Raw genomic sequence first — 21,549 nt, forward strand, 5'->3', positions numbered from 1 at the left:
AATATATTATAAAATATATCACTTGACTTCACTTGAATACTTAAAATTTTAGGCTGGAATGGTTGTCTAATAAAAAATATAACGAAGCCCCTCGTGCTACAATTCACCGTGTTTTCTGCTCAAACTTGTGCGTGATTATTATTATTATTATTTATGGTGAGGTATATTTTCGAACCGGGTGTACATCAATTAATATTATATGACTTTATGAACAAACCCATTATTAGTTTTGTCTTAAAAAAAAAAAAGGAGTAATGTTTATTTAACGTTAATTTCGAAAATCGAACTCAAGAAGTTAAGAAAAGGATTAAACCTTTTCCACCACCAAACCTGTCTCCGGATGTTCTCGTATTTGTGACAAATACACTTTGAGCATAATAAAAAAAGAAAAGAAAAAAAGTCAATACGCTGTGTTTTAATAATTCTCATTTTCTTTCGTGAAGTTATTAGATGTATACATGAGATAAGAGTACGACATTATTTTTTGTACAGGGAATCGCAGTATAACTTGAAGTTTATGATATTTTAAATTGTCTTGAATCCGTGATTTTTTTTTTAACATTTAATATTTTAATTAAATATGAATATTCAAAATTCTTTATAACAAGTAATAAATAAGATATAAACATAGTTAAATTTTATTTGAATATATATATATATAAAAAAAAAAACTAGGGTTATTACAATGACGGTGAGTTTTTTCTGTAAACATATTTAAAAAAAACAAAGAATTGATTTTTTCCCTGATTGATTTTAGTTTTTTTTAATGATTGTTGAGTGTTTTAATGCTAATTGGTGGTTTATAAAGATTTTTACGGTGTTTTGTAAATGGGTTGAAAATAATAAATTTTTGTTTGACTCTTTTATATATATATATATATATATATATATATATATATATATATATATATATATATATGTGTGTGTGTGTGTGTTTGTGTAAAGTATCTACAGTTTTTCCATTTAAAATAGCATATACACAACCCATGTTAATACAATACACACGGAAACATGTTATTTTTATATTTAATGTGTGTGTGTATTATTTTTAATCTATATTCAATATTATAAATATCTAAAATCCGGACGAGTTGGGTATAAATATCCAAAAAAAACCTAACTAATTAATAAGATATAAATATTTGACTTTCATATGGATGTAGTACCCATCCCTATTTTTGTCATGACTCACCACCCTCCTAGGACAAGCTCATGTTTGTCCCACGGGGTCAGACTTGTACGGGCATTCCTTTTAAACTATCCAAACTCCTTTTCTAAATTTTGAAAATATCTTTCCCTCTTTTTTTATGCTGGATTTTTTCATGTATTTTATTTATGAAATAAAATAAAACTAATAAAATAATTGATCGTTTTTTAAAATTAACAAAACAAACACTTATTTACGAAAGTGGTTTTTAATAAATTAATAAACTAGTTAATTTTTAATTGAAAATAAATAATTATTTATTGATGGAAACTACCAAGTTAAATTAAATAAATAATCAAATAAAAATATAGCAAGTAATTATCTTGTATAGGAAAAAATAAATAGCATGACTTGAGATGGTTTATTTTAAACATGAATTAACACATTAAAAAATAATCAGTTATTATTTTATTTACACGATGAAATAAACAGTATAATATAAAATGATTTAGTTTTGTAACGTTAATAATTATTTTTATTTATTACTTCATGTTGAAATAATAAACTATTTACTTATATGGTTAGAACAATCCACAAAGAATTACATTATTATTTATATATTTATACATGGGACATTAAAAGGATATTATTTTTTTTTCATTTATAAACAATACTAAATAAAATTAGAAAAGTAAATCAATAAAAAAGTATAAAATATAAATATTTTATTTATAAAAAAATAAAAACTAAATAATATGACATAAACATGTAAAATGTTTTTTTTTGTAATTGAAGTTAATTATTCATATTTACTTCACGTTAAAATGGTTTTCTTTGACAACATCAATCGGTGCCTTAAATATATGAATTTGGCGTTGTAAATATGATCCAATTACCAAGTTACAGGAAATAGGACCGGATTGCACAGAGTGAACAAAATATATAGCTAGCTTCAAATTCACAATAATTTTTATTTTGATTTATAAATTCATTTTATTTATTTTCTGGTTTTTGAGTTAGAAATATGAGATAAAAAGTAATCAGAAACAGTAAAATAAAAATAAAATAGATTGTTATCATTGCAACGACAACCAAAATGGTTAAACTTGGTATTAAAGAGTTGATTAATTTTTTTGAGATATTAAAATATTAACTTGGAGATAAAATAAGTTAAATTAAATTAAAGATATAGAATTAAATGACAAATAATGAAATTAGAATAAAAAAAATTACAACAATAATTGCTAGAAAAAAGAAAAGGCAGGGACAAAATGAAATAACCAAGCAATACAGGGTCAATATGTAAATATGAATATAGTACACTATATACCTCATTTCATTTCTCTCTAAAATCAGTAGCAGAAGAGAGGGGGGGGGGGGGTTTCTCGATTTCATTTACTAAAATTGAGTGGAAATACTTCAAATTGAAAGGGTTTGAGTAACATTTAGACTAAATATCGAAAGAAATAACATCAAGGCAAGAATCTAAATAGAACAAGTGAAAAAAGTTTAGAGATTTAGAGATAAAAGGGATTTGGCCATGAAAAAGAAAGAAGGAGCATAAAGAAAAATTGACTAGTTGAAAACCGAAACTCACTTTATCACCATGTAAATGTTTTAGACTCAATTGTGTGAGTTTATGATTAATAATTAATGTCTAAATTGTAAATTATAGGTTAAGGTTCCTGAGAAAATTTATGAAAATGAGATTTTTGTTTTATTTAATGTAATTAGAATGAAAATAAACAAAAACAACTTAGAGTAATGAACAAATAGAGAAAAAAAATCATATTGTTATGGAAGGTGGCGATGCTAGCCATGCAGGAGAAAAATTGGAAAGAAACGTGAATGTCGTTTGTATGTACTTATTATAGCATATGTTGAAATGTGGAGAGTGAGTTGAAAAGAAATAGAATTTTTGTGTTTAATTTGTAATAAGTCAATAACTTGGTATTGAAAAATTTAAAAAAACTCTGCCAGATTTTTGATAGGAAAAAAAAGTTTTTGTACCTTCAATGATAATATAAATATGTATACATGGAATATTATATAAATAAATCAGGGTTGTTACAATGACAACAAATTTTCTCTGTGAACATATTTAAAAAAGACGATGAATTCCATTTTGATATTTTCGCCTATTGATTTTAGTTTTTCTGGTGATTTTAGAGTGTTTTAATGCTAGTCGGTGATTTATAACAATTTTTATAATGTTTGGTAAATGGGTTGGAAAAAATAAATTTTTAGCCCAAAAAATACCACCCATGATTTTTGTAGTTGAGCTAGGTAGTTGTAGATGACATGTTGGTTGCCGCCACCCCCCTAGTATATTTGTTTTTAATTTAATACAAACCTTATGCTTCACGTTTTTTTCTTTTTTACATTTTCCATCAATTGATTCACTAACGCCGTTAAAAATTGATACTTATCGCACACTCATAACATGATTTTTTTCACTAATGTATGTTTTGGTCCCTACATTTTTTTTTAAATCTATTTTGATCCCTATATATTTCTATATAAATAAATCCTTGATTAAAAGTTTTTTGTTCATCATATTTTATACTCATATATATTTTAGTCCCGGGATGACTTTTTTTAAATAATTATTTACATATTAAATTACAAACTCAAACAATAATTAAAATGGATCGATGAATAAAGTAAGAGTTTATTAGATTAAAATAAGGATATTTATTTAAATTAATAAAAATAAAATAAGTTAAGAAAAATTCTCATATCATATATGCATTATGCAGTATGAGAATTTCTTCCATTCTTAATTTTTATATTTTTAGGTTTTAAACAAGAAAATGAATTAAAAGAAAAAAAAGGAAAGAAAAGAAAATTTTGGCAATGTATAGATGATAGGGGAAACAAATATTTTTTAAAATGGAACACCTATTTAAATTGCCCGATTCTTACTTTACTCACCAACCTGATTATTTACTCACCAACCTGTTTAAATAATCGACTAATTTTACTGAGTTTATATCTTACATGTAGGGACTTAAAAAATCAATTCAAGGACTGAATTGTATAAGACTTTAAAACATGATGACCAAAAAACTTGGAATTAAAGACTTATTTGCAAGAAAAGTATAATATAGGAATTAAAATAAAATATTAAAAAAAATAAAAACAAAATAAACACCGACAAAAAAAATCCATGCTATGAGCACAAATCGTGTCAATTTTTAACATAAAACCATCTAGTAGTTCAGAGTTCGAAATGCAAGAATCTAGTTCATGGTAGTCTGTTTATTTTTGTGTTTTAAAAGCGTTTTAAAAAAATTAAAATTTTTTATTTTTTTATTTACTTCAAATTAATATGTTTTTATTGTTTTTAAATTATTCTAATGTACTGATGTCAAAAATAATTTTTAAAAAATAAAAAAAATATCATTAGCATATGTTTTAATATAAAAAATTATTTAAAATACAACAGCAACTACACTAAAAAAAATATCTCTGCATAAAATACACCACGTATAAAAAAAATGTTGTAAAAATAACAAGATTCTAAAATATAAGGTTGATATTAAATAAAAATATAAATATTAAAATAAAGAGTATAAAACTGTCTAAAATCATCACCCCTCTGGTCATCTATTGTTTTCCTAAAACGCGCGCATTTGGTGTTTCACCATCATCTCTCTAAAAAAAGATAAAAAAGAAAACTCTTGGTTGGCCCAGGTAATCATTCCTGACTCAACTAAGCAATCAACGGCTTAAAAAATCACAAATGGGCCCATGAACGCACTAATCCAACCGTCCATGATTGAAATCAAAGGAGCGGGAACGGCATGAGGCACCGCCTTGTCCTTTTCATCTTTTACATTCCATCAGACACAGAGTGGGCCCCTCAATTAGCTGGACGATAAAGCCAAACTTGCCTACCCTTCTCCATCTTCCCCTCTCTTTCACTTCCTCCCTTACATCTTCAACAATCTTTAGTTTGTTTTTACTCTTCCTCACCAATCACTCACACTTTAAAAGTTAAAAATAAATAAAACCTGCCGAAATTCATCAAATCTGGTGAGGCTTTTACTATGGCAGTTAGATTTGATTGATGACGAACATTTTTTATTATTTTTTTCTTACCTCTTTTTTTGCCTTTGGATGGCAGAAAATCAGAGAAGAGAATGAGCAGCAATGTCAAAGCAGATTGACTCTGTATTCGATGGCGCAGGAGCCAAACCGTATCCTTTTTTGTGCTTGTTTTCGTACTGGATTTTGTCTCTGAAATAGACGCGGTTAATTAATGTAATGTTTTTTGAGGTTGTTAATTGCTTCTTCTTCTTCCTTAACGCCACCCGTCCTGTGTTTAGTGGCTTGGAAATATGGTGTGTGGAGAAGCAGCTCCGGTTGGTTCCAGTTCCAAAATCTCTGCACGGCAAGTTTTATTCTGGGAATTCATATGTAGTTTTGAGTGTAAGTTGTTGCTTCTCACATTTCACTGTTAATATAGAAATTCCAATTTTTTTTTTTGGATAATATTGAGCTTCGTTTCTTGTTTGTGCTGTGCGACAGACGGTTTTGCCAAGAAGCGGCCCTCCTCAGCACGACATACATTACTGGTTGGGAAAAGATGCAAATGAGGTCTTTTTTTTTTAATCTTGCCTTCTTATCTTAGTTACTTGGGATTTAGTCGACCTGCATTGATATGGGAACCACTAAATTTCGAATTGCCAGCTTAGATTATAAAGATCAAATGAATTATGTGAAATATATGCAACCGAATGAATGCATCAAACAAAGCAATCAATTGAGCACAAGATCTTTAAACGAAGAAACTTTCCGAGTCAAAACTTTTTGTTGACTCAATTTATTGTTGTTACCATACTGTGGCATTTGATCTAGGAGATTGATGAAAAATTGTTGAGTTAGTTGACTGCAGGCCTCGTCCATCTTAAATTAATCATAGACACTTGTCTTCCTATCTTCTCTGACTGTAATGGTTTGTAGAGCGCAAAATTTTACATTTGATAGCTTGGATCAGTCCAACATGTTCTAAGGTTGCTTAATGGTATTTGCAGGTGGAATCGACCCTAGCATCAGACAAAGCACTAGAATTAGATTCAGCTCTAGGGTCTTGTACTGTACAGTATAGGGAAGTTCAGGGCCAAGAAACAGAGAAGTTCTTGTCATACTTTAAGCCATGTGTTATACCCATTGAAGGAGTGTTTTCTTCAGATTCTGGACAGTTAAATGGTGAATCATACAAAATTAGCTTGTTAACATGCAAAGGGGAGCATGTTGTTTCTGTGAAAGAAGTAAGTCACGAACAACTCTATAAACTTCTATGGAAACTGAATTAGTCATCTATGACTTGAGAGATGCTGAAGATTTGTCACTCATTTACTGTTAAAACCCTCAGTTATTTCAGATAGGTGCATATAGCTATTTTTGATGCCATTGCATGGATTCTTCTAGATGGAGCCTGAAATTAATACTTATAAAAGTGTAGCTAACATAATTTTAGTCAGCATTTGTTTACACACTTCCCTCTTTGTTGGTTAATTTAGACCAACTTTTACAAGTAGAATGATTATCGATATTGATTTTTTTTTAAGATTTATTTATCAATAAATATGCACCTGCATATGTCCTAGTCCTGTTTGGATTTTGGTGAATATGGTTTTAAAGGTGAGCATTCCGAGCAGGTGCCTTTTTCTCGGTCATCCTTGAACCACAATGATGTATTCATACTTGACACTGCATCCAAAATTTTCCTCTTTAGTGGGTGCAACTCTAGCACTCAAGAAAGGGCTAAAGCTTTGGAGGTTGTTCAGTACATCAAGGAGAACAAGCATGGTGGAACCTGTGAAGTGGCCACTGTAGGTCAGACTCCTTTCCCCCCCCTTTCTCTCTCTATCTAAAGAAAAAAAGAATCTGCGATTAATTATTCTGGTGCTGCAGAGGATGGGAAACTTGTTGGCGATCCTGAAGTTGGTGAGTTCTGGAGTTTTTTTGGAGGATATGCTCCTATTCCTAGGGATTCACCTTGTGTTGAGAAACAATCTGATTCTCCATTCTCACAATTGTTCTGGTGAGTTTTTTCTTCATCTACAGGCATTCTCTGCTGTTTTGGACACATGGTCACTCCTGCATATTGCCAAGTCCAAGGTTGCCATTCAAAAGCTCGGCTAGTTTGCCTAGGATTAGGATTGGTAACATTCAACTATTGAAGTCATCTTGTATTTGGCCACCAAAAGGATACTGTATTGTGTTCTTACAAATACAAATAATTATGCTTTGCCCTTAGCCTGCCTAATTTCATAGATGATTCACTTTTTTTGGATTTTGGATGTAGTTGTGTGTGCATGTCTACCAGTATGTGCCTGCATGCTTTGTATGTGGTTACTGTTTCCCCAAAATTTTCCTTTCATTGAAATAACACCTCTTGCTTCTTTTTCTGAAAATACTTAAGATTCCTTATTAACAGGATAACAGCACAGGCTAAGCTGTGTCCGTGTGAAGGTAGTTCGTTGAACAAAGAAATGCTAGAGACAAACAAGTGCTATATGCTTGACTGTGGTGCTGAGATTTTTGTATGGATGGGAAGAAATACCTCAATTACAGAAAGGAAGAAATCAATTTCAGTTACTGAGGTAAAAAAATGACCACCCTTTCAAATTTTCTTCTCGTGCTAGCCCATAGGGATTCTTACGAGCATTATTCTTACCTTTTTTACTGGCTACTCCTTTGCAGGATCTACTGAGAAATCAGGGAAGGTCAATGGCAACCCATTTAACTTTTCTAACTGAAGGATTAGAGACTTCCATATTTAGGTCGTATTTTAAGAATTGGCCTCAAGTGGTGGAGCCAAAGTTGTATGAAGAAGGTCGTGGAAAAGTAGCAGGTTTGTTACCTGTGCAGTTAAATTATAGGAAATATTAGAAAGGGCGATAGCAGAATGGGTGGTTTTACTAATTTAGTTGCTTTAATGCTAACTATTTAGTTCACCTTTTTTTTTTTCCAGCAATATTTAAGCAACAGGGCTATGATGTGAAGGAACTGCCTGATGAAGAAGACTGCCAGCCATATATAAATTGCCGAGGAAAACTGAAGGTAGTTTGTCAATTTTTTTTTTTGAGTTTTGATCACAGCCAAATATTATCCTAGGTTCCTGTTTGATGCAATGTTAATAATTCAGGTTTGGCGGATAAATGGTGAACAGCCGACCCTTATTCCTGATCCAGAGCAGACAAAGCTCTTCAGTGGAGATTGCTACATTGTTCAGTATACATATCCTGGCAATGGGAGGGATGAACATTTGTTTTATGCATGGCTTGGTCGTGACAGTGTTCTGGTAAGTGTAGAAAATTATGATAGACTTCAAAGACAGGGATCAACCATAGGAATAATATTTTGACTGGTATCTGCACATGTTACCAAAACTGCTCACACATGATAGTGGAACTTGGGGCAAGATTTAGGTGGAAATTCTTTTGTTCTTATAAGATCATGTATGATTTGCTATATATTTGTATATTTTGAAATAAAAAAGCTTTTATATTTTCTTCACTGGGAATTCTAAAAGTTTTGACTGGTGGGTTGTGAGGTCTTAAGGGTAGAGGGGAAAAAGATGAGAGGAAAAGAATCAGTGTTTTTGTTTTTCATTTGAAATAATCTTTCTTCAAATTAAAATTTTAAAAAAGGAAAATGAAAACTGTTGTTTTCTTTTCATTGCACATTGTTTCTACTTGAGTTACAAACAAGTCATATTTGCCTGGAAACACAAAAACATTTGGTATTGCTTGCTGTCCTTCTGAAACAGTTAATGGTTTTCCTTTTTCTTTGAACTTTCTAATTTAATGTTATAAAATCAATATAAAGTGAAAAGACCCCCTTAAAAACTTATAATCATGGTGTCTATCTGATGCGCTAACAATCCTTCACTGCTTGCAGGATGATAGAGCAGATGCTATCTCCCACATGAATGCTATAGCAGACTCAAGCAAAAGGGATCCAGTCCTGGTTTGTTCTTTTTTCTCGCATTTATATGCATTATATTGGAAACCTTGCATCCAGTTATTCAAGAAACTGATTTACTACTGACTGAACTAATATTCTGTATTTAGGTTCAAGTTATTCAAGACAAGGAGCCACTTCTATTTTTCTCAATTTTTCAGACAGTAATTATATTCAAGGTCTGTACTTAGTAAACTTTTATGCTCTTTCTTTTTATTTTCCTTTTCTGTCATTTGTATTTTGCCCTTCATTTCCCAAGTTAATGTCCTGTTAAACATGCCCAGTGCTTTTTTTTTCTTACTTTTTTTGTCATTTCCTTCAGGGAGGTTTAAGTAAACGGTACAAGAACTTGATTGCGGAGAAAGGAATTTTGGATGAAACTTATGATGAACAAAAGACCGCACTTTTTCGAGTTCAAGGGATCAGTCCAGAGAACATGCAAGCCATCCAAGTTGACCAGGTAAGTTAGCACAGTGGAATCCACACAATTATTGTCACTCTTGCTCTCTTAGAGTTGTCTTGCAGGACATTCTTTTGCACAATAATAATCCTTGTGATTGTAATGCTACAAAATCACTGTGTAAATGCAAGTGTCAACTTTTGACACCAAAACCATGTAATTGACTCTATCACACCAATAATATTTTTAACACAGATATGAACAGTTGTGTGCCTATATTGATCATGCCATAAATCTTTTCAATACACAAAAGTATGCTGTGTTTTAATTCCATGGTTTTAATTCCATTATGTGGTCTGTAGGATGGAATCAATGAATAACATAATATGCCAAAACAGAGAGTGTTTGTATTTGCTTCTTAAATGCTGTTGCAATTTGATCGTTAATTGATTATGAGCTGTGCAACTCATGCAGGTTTCAAATTCCTTGAACTCCTCGTATTGTTACATCTTGCAAACTGGAACATCCATCTTCACATGGATAGGGAATCTCTCTTCTACTGTAGACCATGCTCTTCTTGACAGAATGCTGGAATTGATTAATGTATGTACTCTGTTGAGCCATCACTAGGTGGCCATATGTTAATGGTTATATGCATTTGGTTTAGCTTTTAGGAGGGATAAGTGGGAAAATTTGATGTTAATTTCTAAACGGTTTTAGATTTTACAGTAAAGTTCTTTGATTTCACGGTAAAAGTTTAGCATTTATAATTAAATATTTTAGGTTTTATTCCAAGCTTTAGTATGTTACAGTAAAAGCTGGACATTAAGTCAAGAGTAGCTTGCAAGCCTTGCATCCCAGCTAAAACGTCATGTTAGTGCTTGCTTCTCCTAAAAACACACATACATCAGATACAAAATTTCTCTTCTGTTACACTTGCTTTCCCTTCAATTTTTAAACCAAACACATTGTAAATCTTCTCTATCCCTCTCTTATTTTCCCTCTGATTGATGACTCAGCTCATAGTTATTTGAATTGAATTCTCTTCTTAACTTTCCAAAAGAGTAAAGCGAATTATATTTCATCTGGTCATTTGCAGCCAACATGGCAACCTATATCAGTGCGGGAAGGGAGTGAACCTGATATTTTTTGGAATGCCCTTGGTGGAAAAACTGAGTATCCAAGGCAAAAGGAGTTAAAACAACATGTTGAAGATCCACATCTATTTACGCTTACATGCGCTGATGGTATGCAAAATACACTTTCAAATTTCATTCATTCTAGAGATGATGTGCTCTGTCTTGGTTCTGAATTATTACAGGTGTTAATTGCTGTCAAATTTTTTCTGATGGTGGGTTTTGGATCTTATGCTGCTTGGTTGAATTTTGTTGCAGGCGATTTCAAGGTATAATTAAATGTGGTTTCACAGGCACATATGCAATTAGAAGCTGGTGGATCTTTATGATATATTATATAAGCTTCGTATACAATGGTTTTGAATGCCTGGTTCAAGCATTGTTGTTCATAAATTAGAAGCTTCGGATACAAATAGAAGTCACGTGGAGTCTGCCTTAGTAAATTCAAGTAGTTTGCAAATTCCCTCCACAAATTTTAAGTTCAAAGGCCAATAGCTGGGTCATGATTTTGGTACATTTTGGTGATTATAAACATGTCAACTACTTTAGCAAATTACTCCTGTGTGGTACATTTAGGAGATGATTCTTATTTTTATCTGTCACTGCAAAAATTGTGTTAAGCACGTTCCCTTTGTTTCAGGTGAAAGAGATATACAACTTTGCGCAGGATGATTTAACCACTGAAGATGTGTTAATACTCGACTGCCACGAGGAAATACATGTCTGGATTGGAAGCCATTCAAATGTCAAATCAAAGCAGCAAGCCATCTTGCTTGGCATGGTAACTTATTTGTTTTAACTTGTTTCAAGTTATTTTCTTGGACACAAGTATCTTTATTTAACAGTATTGGTTGCTCATTTTCTGAATCACTTTATGAAACATGGACCTTAACACTTCCATTCAACTATTTGAATGATGTGCGAGAAAATCTGATGGTTCATATGGCATGAATTGTTTTAAGGTTCCAGTTATTGTTTAATGGTCTCATGTGTGATGGCTTTTTATATGCCACTTATAGTCCAATACATGACATTGTTCAAGTGCATTGATTAGCTAAGAATACACTTGAGGTTCTTCAGTTTTCACCTCTATCTGCATTTGTGTGTGTATTTCTTCTCATAGTTTCACTTGAAACTGGCAGAAATTCCTTCAGACAGACCCGCTGGTTGAAGGACTATCTTCCGAGACTCCTATTTATGTCATTACAGAGGGGCGGGAGCCACTTTTCTTCACTCGCTTCTTTGAGTGGGATTCATCAAAGGCAAATGTAAGTGGATCTAATTGTGGCATATGTTGCAGATGACAACTGAATGCGTGGATAATTCCTGATGTTCTAGCAAATACAATTTTCCTAACATTAATGGTGTTATATGGGAAGTATCATAACTCGAAAATGGTAGTGGGAGATATAAATTGTCTTCTGCAGTTAAGGTGATGCATTTGTGTAGTGGTGGGGATTCAATAAATCACTGTCAAAACTGCAGCCAATAAACGTTCTCCATAAACAAAGAAACATACACCCCCAGTTTCTTCCCAGTCTCCTTTTTTATTACTTTATGACTAGACATGCTCACATTTTGAAGTACATGGTGAACTTCAAGGAAACTAGAAGATAGCGATGAAATTTCCTTGTGGTGTATTCATAATGAACTTTAGTTAACGATTTTAACATGGTTGTGGACCTTGTAGATGCATGGAAACTCCTTTGAACGAAGGCTTGCTATTCTAAAAGGAAAGAAGCAAAATCTTGAAGTAAGTGTGGTATCTTACTTTGCAATACTTGTCTTGTGGATTTGGACGGGTGCATTTCCTGGCTCTGAAAGCTCTAGTAAAATGCTGAAGTAGCCAAAGAATGTCACTGGCCCAAATATTCCTTTATCAGTAATGACCAATGAGCATTGCTCAATAATTTTCAGTGGAATGTATAGCCTAAGAATTTCAATGTGGATTGATATGGCATGCATTTAACTGATTCTTGCTTCAGGCTCAATCCGGCCATACTGTTTTATCCCAATGTAATCTCATTTCATCTCATGTGGGATGCATTATTATTAGCTTGAGATGATGAAGGCAATGTTGATGGTGTTGTGGAAAAAGATAGTGAAGTTTTTAACCTTGTATTTATAGATATCAGATTTGTTTTTGCACATTAGGTTCTGGACAACATTTGGCCTCTTTGTTTGTGATATAAGGTTGAATTTATTCATGCTTCATTTTATTTGTTGTGCAGGTTCATACAAGTAAATCATGGAAAGCATCCTCTAAGGAGACAACTCCAGATGGTTTGAGAAGCAAGTCTGTTAGTTCAAATGGGAGAAATAGTACATCTCCAGTATCCAGTGCTTCAGTCACGCACTTTAATTCTTCAACCAACTGCCAAATCTCCACCCCAGCTCCAACAGCAAGAAAGCTCTTTCCTGGGTCCCCCTTTCATGACAGTGCTGGTAATAAAGAATCATTCAATTTGTTAATAATGCAGCGAACAAAATTTTAGTTTCCCCCCCATGATTTTATGTAATAATAGTGAAACCTTGGCATGCACAATTGTAGTCATTGGAACAAATAACTATCAATATAGGATAATTGCTAATTAAATGCATATCAGATTGAATAGATTATGCCACCAAATATTTATGACATAATGGAAATTTGACACGATTAACATACAAAATTTTGTGGATTTTGACCTGGTCATCCTATTGCATGACCTGTTGGAAGAATGACGAACTTAAGTATGAATGAAACATGGAGATGGATACAATCCTGCTGGATGCTGGCTTTTTACTCTTGCAAACTTGATGACATGTTCTGATTGAAATTTTCATTAAAACTTCATTGTTGGTCATTTCAGGTTCTCCAAAAGCAGAGGCAGAATCCCCTTCTCAGGCTGCAGTTTTATCTCAGGTTGATGGCAATGATGCTAGTGAGAACTCAGTGATCTATCCTTATGAGCGATTGAAAGTGAATTCAAGTGATCCAGTAACGGACATTGATGTAACCAAAAGAGAGGTAGCCATTTTGTTTTCATCTAAACCTTCTCCATTTATCGTTTCAGCACACCATTTGACTATAAAACTAGCTGCTACAATTTTAATTCACTTCAGGGACATTTTGGCTATACTGAGAATGCCGTGTAAAAATTTCGAAGAATTTTTTTTCAATGACAATACCAAATTAAGATTTTAAGTGGCTATTTTTTAGGATTTGATTCTGCTGTGTTTGCCATTGCATTGCTGTGGTGCAATTGAATATCAGTTCTATTCAGCAGCTAATTTCAGTTTCTGAATTTAGGGATACTTATGCGACGAGGAGTTTCAAGAGAAGTTTGGAATGCGGAAAAAAGCATTTTATGAGCTTCCAAAATGGAGACAGAACAAGCTGAAGATATCTCTTCATCTTTTTTAAGGGAGATCAGAGGTACAGAAATATCATCTTTCCATCTTAGAAAAGTGAAATCTTTTCTTCTTGCTAACAGGTTTTGGGCATTGATGGGGCATCTAGGGTTTCTTGAATCAGCTATATTGACTACTATCCATCTTCAGAGCATAATCATTATGCATGGAGAAATGTTATATATTAAAAAGATCCTCCGAGGTACCTGTTCTAAGTCATGTTTTCTTTTCTTGTAGTTGAAACCGATTTTTAGTTAGTTACTTGAATCAACTTTTGCTGAAGTAGAGCTGGCATAAAGTGCCTTGGTCAACAATTCTAATCGACGTGTCTTCTGATGAAATAATTATGAGTAATGTACTAGATGATCGATGTTTGATATCTTGTGGGACAGCAAAATTTTTTAGTATAAAAAATACCACCAAGGTTAGAACTTTTTGATAATGTTATTAATCTCAATCTAGAGGTTAACCTTGTAATTTCTTTTCTTGATTTTTTATTTAACTCAGAATTTTAAATTAAATAATATAAAAATTGTATTAATGTGATTTAATGATGATTTGATAGGTTTAAACTTTAAAGAAACCAGCAAAAAAATGATTTATCTTTAAAAATATTTAAAATGATTTTTTAAAAAGAAAACTCAAGTTTCTGGTCTAATTTATCAAACTCGTGATTTAGTTCATGAATTTTATAAAGTTTAATTTTTATTTTTTATTTAATTATATAATAATAAAAATAAATATATGTAAAATTAAGTATAATCTTATATAAAAAAATAAACTTAAAATCAATTAAATATATAAAAAAAATCAATAAAATTAGAAGGAAAAAAACAGTCCAGACATGAATTTAAGTGGACAAGTGCACTTGGACCATAATCAGGTATTATTTTTATCGAATGAAAGTTGTTGACATCAAAATTAATTTTTTATTGTTGAAATGTGATCCACCGATAATTTTCTAGCTCCTTCACCATAATTAGGTAATGTTTTCACTTCTCTTAAACTTTAGGAACTGAAAATAAACAAGATGAATTTTTGAATTAAAAAAAAATTATAAACTACATGGATAAAAAAGGAAAAATAGATGGACCAAAAGTACTTTCTTATGCATATTTGAGAGTGGCCATGAGATCTCTCTATGTTAAAACATTATAATTTTTTTTTTTGTTGAATTTTGTTTTTCTTGAATAATTTTTAACAAATTAATCATTAAATTGATTATAGAAGGCTCGAATAAAAAAAATTTTATGGACTAAAATTGAAAAAAAAAATAGTTATTATAAATTGCTACAGTGAAATCCCTAAATATTTTAATATATATTTTAATTTCTAGTATACATATGTAAATAAATTAAACTATCACATAATATCATACCTGATATTTATGTTTTTTTAATATAAACAATAATTTAGTTAAAAAAACTCGAGTTTACTAAAATATATAAGAAATATATTAATAGAAAATTTATTTTAATGAAAAAAAATCAAAACAACCGGTTAATAACCATACCAAGGTAATTAAATTTTAATATTGCCAAATGGTTGATGTAAGGCGTAGCCGGCTGAAAATCATGTGGGTCTCAAGAGTGATCGAAGGGTCATGCGGAGGGGATGTTGGTTGACTAACTATAATTTTAAATACTTCTGCTCATCAAGTTCATGATTGTTTTCTAATGGATAATTGGATTCGGGCTCGAGGACAGGACTGACCGATGCCCGCCTGCCCGCCCGCTAAGCTCGCTTGAGCGCTAAGCTCAGAATAATATTCTTGTCACGAACGCATCACGGAGCAATTACTTGAGGGCTAAGCTGAGCAATATGTGAATAAACTGCAATTCTTGCATTTCCATTGCTTTTTACCGGTGCAGCAAGCTTGATCTTTACAAGAAGCAAGGATCATGACGGCCTGACTTGTAAATCAAACGTTCAGACCTTGAGAACTATTCACAGAAAACAAAATCAATTTGTTATTATTAAAAAAACTGACGAAATTAATGTTTTTACTTCAATTATTGGAATATGAAACCACCCTTTCATGATTTGAATACAATATTTGCCTCTCCACCGCCCCCAAAAAATCCTGTGATATCTCTACCTCTACGATCTTCTATCTCTATCGCAGTGTCACGTCGCGGAAAGAAAGTAGAGAGGGCTAGGCTTTATTATCGTCGTCACGAGTTTAAATTTAGAAAACCCGGCACCACATAAACACCCACTTTACTTCAATTTAAGTTAATTAAATCCCGCCTTCCTGATAATAATTATAAATAAAAGTCAAAGTCAAGCATTTTAATACTCTTTCTTCCAAGATACATACCCTCCTTGCTTCCACATTTATTTATAAATAAATCAAGGAGCACTTTACTTTCCTGTCGTCGCCTACTCCATTATTATACCACCCTTTCCCTTCCCGAACGAATCACTGCAATTTCCCAGTTCTCGGTCACCGGAAATGACTTGTCGTCGACTCCCGCTCGCCTTTTTGTTCTTTCTATATTTGGTAATTTCCTCTCACTCCCTGGACTTTGATGATTTACACAAAAAGCACAAATCCAAAATCAAAGGTCCCATCAAAACCCTAGTGATTCTAGTCATGGAGAATCGCTCTTTCGATCACGTCCTCGGCTGGCTCAAATCAACCCGACCCGAAATCGACGGCTTGACTGGATCCGAATCGAATCGAATCTCTGTCTCCGACCCCAACGCCGATGAAATCTTCGTCTCCGACGACGCGGTCTTCATCGACTCGGACCCTGGCCACTCATTCCAAGCTATCCGAGAACAGATTTTCGGTTCAAACGATAGCCTCGCTGACCCGGCTCCAATGAGCGGGTTTGCGCAACAAGCGAAGAGCATGAGTGAAACCATGTCGAAAGTCGTCATGAGCGGGTTCAAACCGAGTCGGGTACCGGTGTACACCGAGTTAGCGAACGAGTTCGCAGTTTTTGACCGGTGGTTCGCGTCGGTTCCCGCGTCAACTCAGCCGAACCGGCTCTATGTTCACTCAGCAACCTCACACGGAGCCATGAGTAACGTGCGGAAAGACCTCATCCATGGATTCCCTCAAAAAACGATCTTCGACTCACTTGACGAGAACGGCCTCAGTTTTGGAGTTTATTACCAAAACATCCCCGCGACCCTTTTCTTAAAGTCGTTGAGGAAATTAAAGCACGCAATGAAGTTTCACAGCTACCAATTGAAGTTCAAATTGCACGCGAAGCTAGGGAAGTTACCTAATTATGTGGTGGTGGAGCAGAGGTATTTCGATGTGGAGTTATTTCCAGCCAATGATGATCACCCATCACATGACATGGCGAGAGGACAGAGGTTTGTGAAGGAGGTGTACGAGACACTGAGGAGTAGTCCGCAGTGGAAAGAAATGGCGCTTTTGATTACTTATGATGAACATGGCGGGTTTTATGATCACGTGCCTACACCCGTGCGCGGGGTGCCGAATCCTGATGGGATTGTTGGACGTGACCCGTATTATTTCCAGTTTAACCGGTTGGGTGTTCGGGTTCCTACTCTTTTGATCTCTCCTTGGATTGACAAGGGTACTGGTAAGTGTTTGAATCTTTGTTGTTTTGTAAGTGTTTATTTGGTTGCTTAAGGATCACGCTGTGTAGAAAACGTTTTTGCACAAGTAAATAGGAGGGGGTGGTGTGGAAGGGGATTGATTAGGAAATGATTGTGGATGTGAATGTGTTTTGCACTGCAGTGATACATGAGCCAGCTGGGCCAAGACCATCTTCTCAATTTGAGCACTCTTCAATCCCTGCAACGGTGAAGAAGCTCTTTAACTTGAAATCGAATTTCTTAACAAGGAGGGATGCATGGGCTGGTAGTTTTGAGAATTACTTTTACCTACGTGACACTCCTCGTGATGATTGTCCAGGTTTGGCATCAATATCCTGATCATCAACCATAAATATTAAGTTATATTTAGCCTTTCTTTTGAACAACTAAGTTACATTGTCTTGTAGTTTATGAAATGTTACTGAACTTTGTTGATTGCTTGAGGATTAAAGTAGGATATGGTCGTGCACAGGGACCCCTGTTTAATTGGGTGGTATTTATATTTGATTTCGACCTGTAATGCTCTTGTTTGATTTACCTATAATTTCAACCTTTAATGGGATCACCTTCTTGTCCCGAGATAGATTTTATTGCATCCGCCAATTGGTTGCCTGCCTTCAAATTCGTAGGTTACATTTTTCTAACTGACAGAGACTTGAATCTTTGAAAAATTTATTGCATCCGCCAATAGGTTACCTGCCTTCAAATCCATAGGTAATATTTTTCTAACTGACAGAGAGACTTAAATCTGTGCAAAATGTGGGAGCACATAGAGTCTTCTGCATGTTATGCCCTGGGTGCTGGTTTCTGTGGCAACATGCCAGACCTTTATTGGTATTTTCTTGGCGTCTCTTTGCTGGTAGAAGAGCAGGAAGACATAATTAGTTTGTCCGTTGTTTTCTTCATCTTTTTATGGACTTCCTTTGAACGTATGTCTATAGCCATAATGGAGATTGGAGACAAGATTTAAGCCTTTAAGTTATCTGCATCTGGAAATTTAGATGTAGAAGCCGGTCAAGAGTGAGGAGACCCTATTTTTTGTTTCAGTCTATGTGAATGATGGTCCACGGGTGTCGTGCATGATATATGTTGACACATATCTTCCATGGCATTGCAGGAACCGTTGGTTCATACATAAATCTCTTCTGACCAAACATTATTTAGAAATATTGATATGTTGTCCCACACCATATGATTTGAAATTCATCCTGAAATCTGTATACAGAAACCCTGCCAGAGGTGACAACATTAATGAGGCCATGGGGACCAAAAGAAGATGCAAGCCTCTCAGAATTCCAGGTTGAGATGATCCAGCTTGCGTCACAGCTCAATGGTGATTATGTACTGAATGCTTACCCAGATATTGGCAAAAGCATGACAGTGGGTGAAGCCAACAGATATGCCGAGGATGCAGTTAGGAGGTTCCTTGAAGCCGGCAGGGCTGCTCTAAGAGCTGGAGCAAATGAATCAGCTATTGTTACAATGCGACCTTCACTCACTAGCCGAATTCCAGTGGGGGGTCCTGGTAACTACCAGAAAGCCTATTGATTCCTCACAAAACCACCAGTTTAGATATGAATTTAAATACAAATATAAAATTACTGTGTCCGTAAATATATAATGTAAAATTGCAAATGAATCTGCTATTTGTTACAATGAATACTAGTACTGTTCCTATTTACATGTGCAAGTGGTGCTTGTATTATCAGGTATATGCAGTAGTTAATCTGATTGTCAGATTCTCAAGAGTGGAGATTGTGTACCTTGCATCTTGTTCTTGCGAGAACCACAGAAATAAGAGGCCTCGTAGCCATTTTATACTGAGTTGCTGTTGGAAAAATTGCCGGTGGTTTAGCCTTATCATGTGGTATTAACAACTGAGGTGATGGCGAGCTACCAAAATAACTTGTGTTACGGAAATAGAGCATCATATTATATCGTTCGCTTCAATTTCCTCCATCAACGGATTTGCGTCATCTCATGTTATTCAACATCCATGTAGCTGAATTAAAAGTTAAAACGACCAAGTTTTAGGCCTATCTACTCTGTAGACGAGTCTTTGAAGGAGAACGAGCAGCCAGTCAATAATCTCCTCTAGATGGTCCTACCAAAAATCGAAATGAATAACTGGCCACAGGAGCACCTACCATTCAACGTACTATCTATACACAATAGCAAGTTGTAGCAAACCAGTCTGTATCTCCCATCTCCCGCTTGCAACAACCAACCCTCTCTCCTACGATACGAATGGAGGTCTCATGGGAACAAAGTGTGACAGACTCTATCAATACCATTTACTTGCTCTTCTCAGCTTACTTGGTCTTTGTGATGCAACTTGGCTTTGCCATGCTATGTGCTGGCTCAGTCAGGGCCAAGAATGCCATGAACATTATGCTTACAAATGTTGTTGATGCTGTTGTTGGGAGCATCTCTTATTACCTCTTCGGCTTTGCTTTTGCATTTGGTGATTGCACCAATTCTAACCCTTTCATAGGTACAACCTTCTTTGCTCTCAAAGATATTCCCAACACCTCTTACGACTATAGTTACTTTCTTTACCAATGGGCTTTTGCTATAGCAGTTGCTGGAATCACCAGTGGCTCAATAGCCGAAAGAACCCAATTCAGTGCTTATCTTGTTTTCTCATTTTTCCTTTCTGGATTTGTGTACCCAATTGTGGTTCACTGGGTTTGGTCATCAAATGGTTGGCTGTCTCCTAGTTCTGATATGTTGTTCGGCTCTGGTGCTATTGACTTTGCTGGCAGTGGCGTGGTTCATTTGGTGGGAGGGATTGCTGGACTTTGGGGCTCTTTCATACAAGGTCCTCGAGTGGGCAGGTTTGATGCGTTTGGCAAGCCCGTGCCTATGCGTGGGCACAATGCAACTCTTGTGGTGCTTGGGACATTCTTGTTGTGGTTTGGCTGGTTTGGGTTTAATCCTGGTTCATTTGGTAAGATTCTTGTCGCCTACCCCAATACAACCTATCAAGGGAACTGGACCGGTATTGGCCGGACTGCGGTAACAACTACATTGGCTGGTTCGACCGCCGGACTCACAACCCTATTTGGCCGGCGATTACTAGTAGGCCACTGGGATGCATTAGATGCTTGCAATGGATTGCTTGGTGGTTTTGTGGCCATTACTTCAGGATGTTCTGTCGTGGAGCCATGGGCCGCGATTGTATGTGGGTTTTGTGCAGCTTGGGTCTTGATTGGGCTCAACGTCTTGGCTCTAAAGCTGCAATTTGATGACCCATTAGAGGCAACTCAGCTGCATGGTGGGTGTGGTGCTTGGGGTTTGATATTCACTGGATTATTTGCCAAAAAGGAATTTGTGATCCAAGTTTATAATTCAGGTGAGGCGGGAGTGGTGAGACCCTATGGCCTTTTATTGGGCGGTGGATGGGGTCTGATCGGATGCCAAGTGGTTGAGTTGTTGGCAATAGTAGCCTGGGTTAGCATAACAATGGGACCAGTTTTCTTTGCACTTGATAAGCTTAAGATGTTGAGAATATCAATTGATGAAGAAGTAGCAGGCCTTGATATCTCTAGCCATGGAGGCTATGCCTATACTACGCATCCTGAAGAGAACCATCCTCGCTTCTACGCAGATTATATGCCTATCCAAGGTCGAAATCATTCATGATTCAACAGCATTTCTCCACTGTATCATTGGCGCTTTGGTTTGTTTTTTTTCCTTTTTCTTTCTGGTGAATTCAAGTATTTCTGCTCGTTGATTCCTTTCCCATTAATTTGTTGTTCCTTCTTTAAGAAAGAGAACCTGCATGTTCTTTCTGCTGTAAATAGATAGCTCTGCCGAAACTTTCCCAAGCACCCACCTACCTATTACTTGACAATCAATCAGCCGCGCCATGTGCATGCTTCCTGAGTCCTGACACTGGACGCTAGTAGTAACCA

General features: G+C 34.8%; 2 protein-coding genes across 4 annotated transcripts; both read left to right on the plus strand.

Moving 5' to 3' along the window:
* The first annotated feature begins 5,029 nt into the window (after positions 1 to 5,029).
* Positions 5,030 to 14,495, plus strand: LOC7468566 (villin-1). 3 transcript variants are annotated; one of them, XM_024608918.2, is made up of 23 exons: positions 5,030 to 5,185; positions 5,277 to 5,349; positions 5,479 to 5,581; positions 5,681 to 5,749; positions 6,187 to 6,423; positions 6,814 to 6,991; positions 7,070 to 7,199; positions 7,596 to 7,761; positions 7,862 to 8,012; positions 8,133 to 8,221; positions 8,307 to 8,462; positions 9,062 to 9,130; positions 9,235 to 9,303; positions 9,447 to 9,584; positions 9,999 to 10,127; positions 10,624 to 10,929; positions 11,301 to 11,441; positions 11,803 to 11,928; positions 12,351 to 12,413; positions 12,892 to 13,105; positions 13,513 to 13,670; positions 13,953 to 14,078; positions 14,291 to 14,495. In XM_024608918.2, exons 2-22 carry the CDS (start codon positions 5,303 to 5,305, stop codon positions 14,064 to 14,066), a joined length of 2,853 nt encoding a protein of 950 aa, XP_024464686.1. In that variant the 5' UTR covers positions 5,030 to 5,185; positions 5,277 to 5,302; the 3' UTR covers positions 14,067 to 14,078; positions 14,291 to 14,495. The 3 variants fall into 3 exon arrangements, with proteins under 3 accessions (XP_024464686.1, XP_024464688.1, XP_024464684.1); XM_024608920.2 differs by having other exon boundaries at positions 10,624 to 10,771; positions 10,919 to 10,929; positions 13,953 to 14,495; XM_024608916.2 differs by having other exon boundaries at positions 13,953 to 14,495.
* A 1,861-nt stretch (positions 14,496 to 16,356) lies between these two features.
* LOC7468565 (non-specific phospholipase C1) lies at positions 16,357 to 21,435 on the plus strand. Its single transcript, XM_002314071.4, has 4 exons — positions 16,357 to 17,616; positions 17,775 to 17,951; positions 18,858 to 19,177; positions 19,808 to 21,435. Exons 1-4 carry the CDS (start codon positions 16,509 to 16,511, stop codon positions 21,275 to 21,277), a joined length of 3,075 nt encoding a protein of 1,024 aa, XP_002314107.4. The 5' UTR covers positions 16,357 to 16,508; the 3' UTR covers positions 21,278 to 21,435.
* Positions 21,436 to 21,549: the final 114 nt, after the last annotated feature.

The sequence above is a fragment of the Populus trichocarpa genome, chromosome 9 (genome assembly GCF_000002775.5).
Source record: "Populus trichocarpa isolate Nisqually-1 chromosome 9, P.trichocarpa_v4.1, whole genome shotgun sequence".
NCBI lineage: Eukaryota > Viridiplantae > Streptophyta > Magnoliopsida > Malpighiales > Salicaceae > Populus > Populus trichocarpa.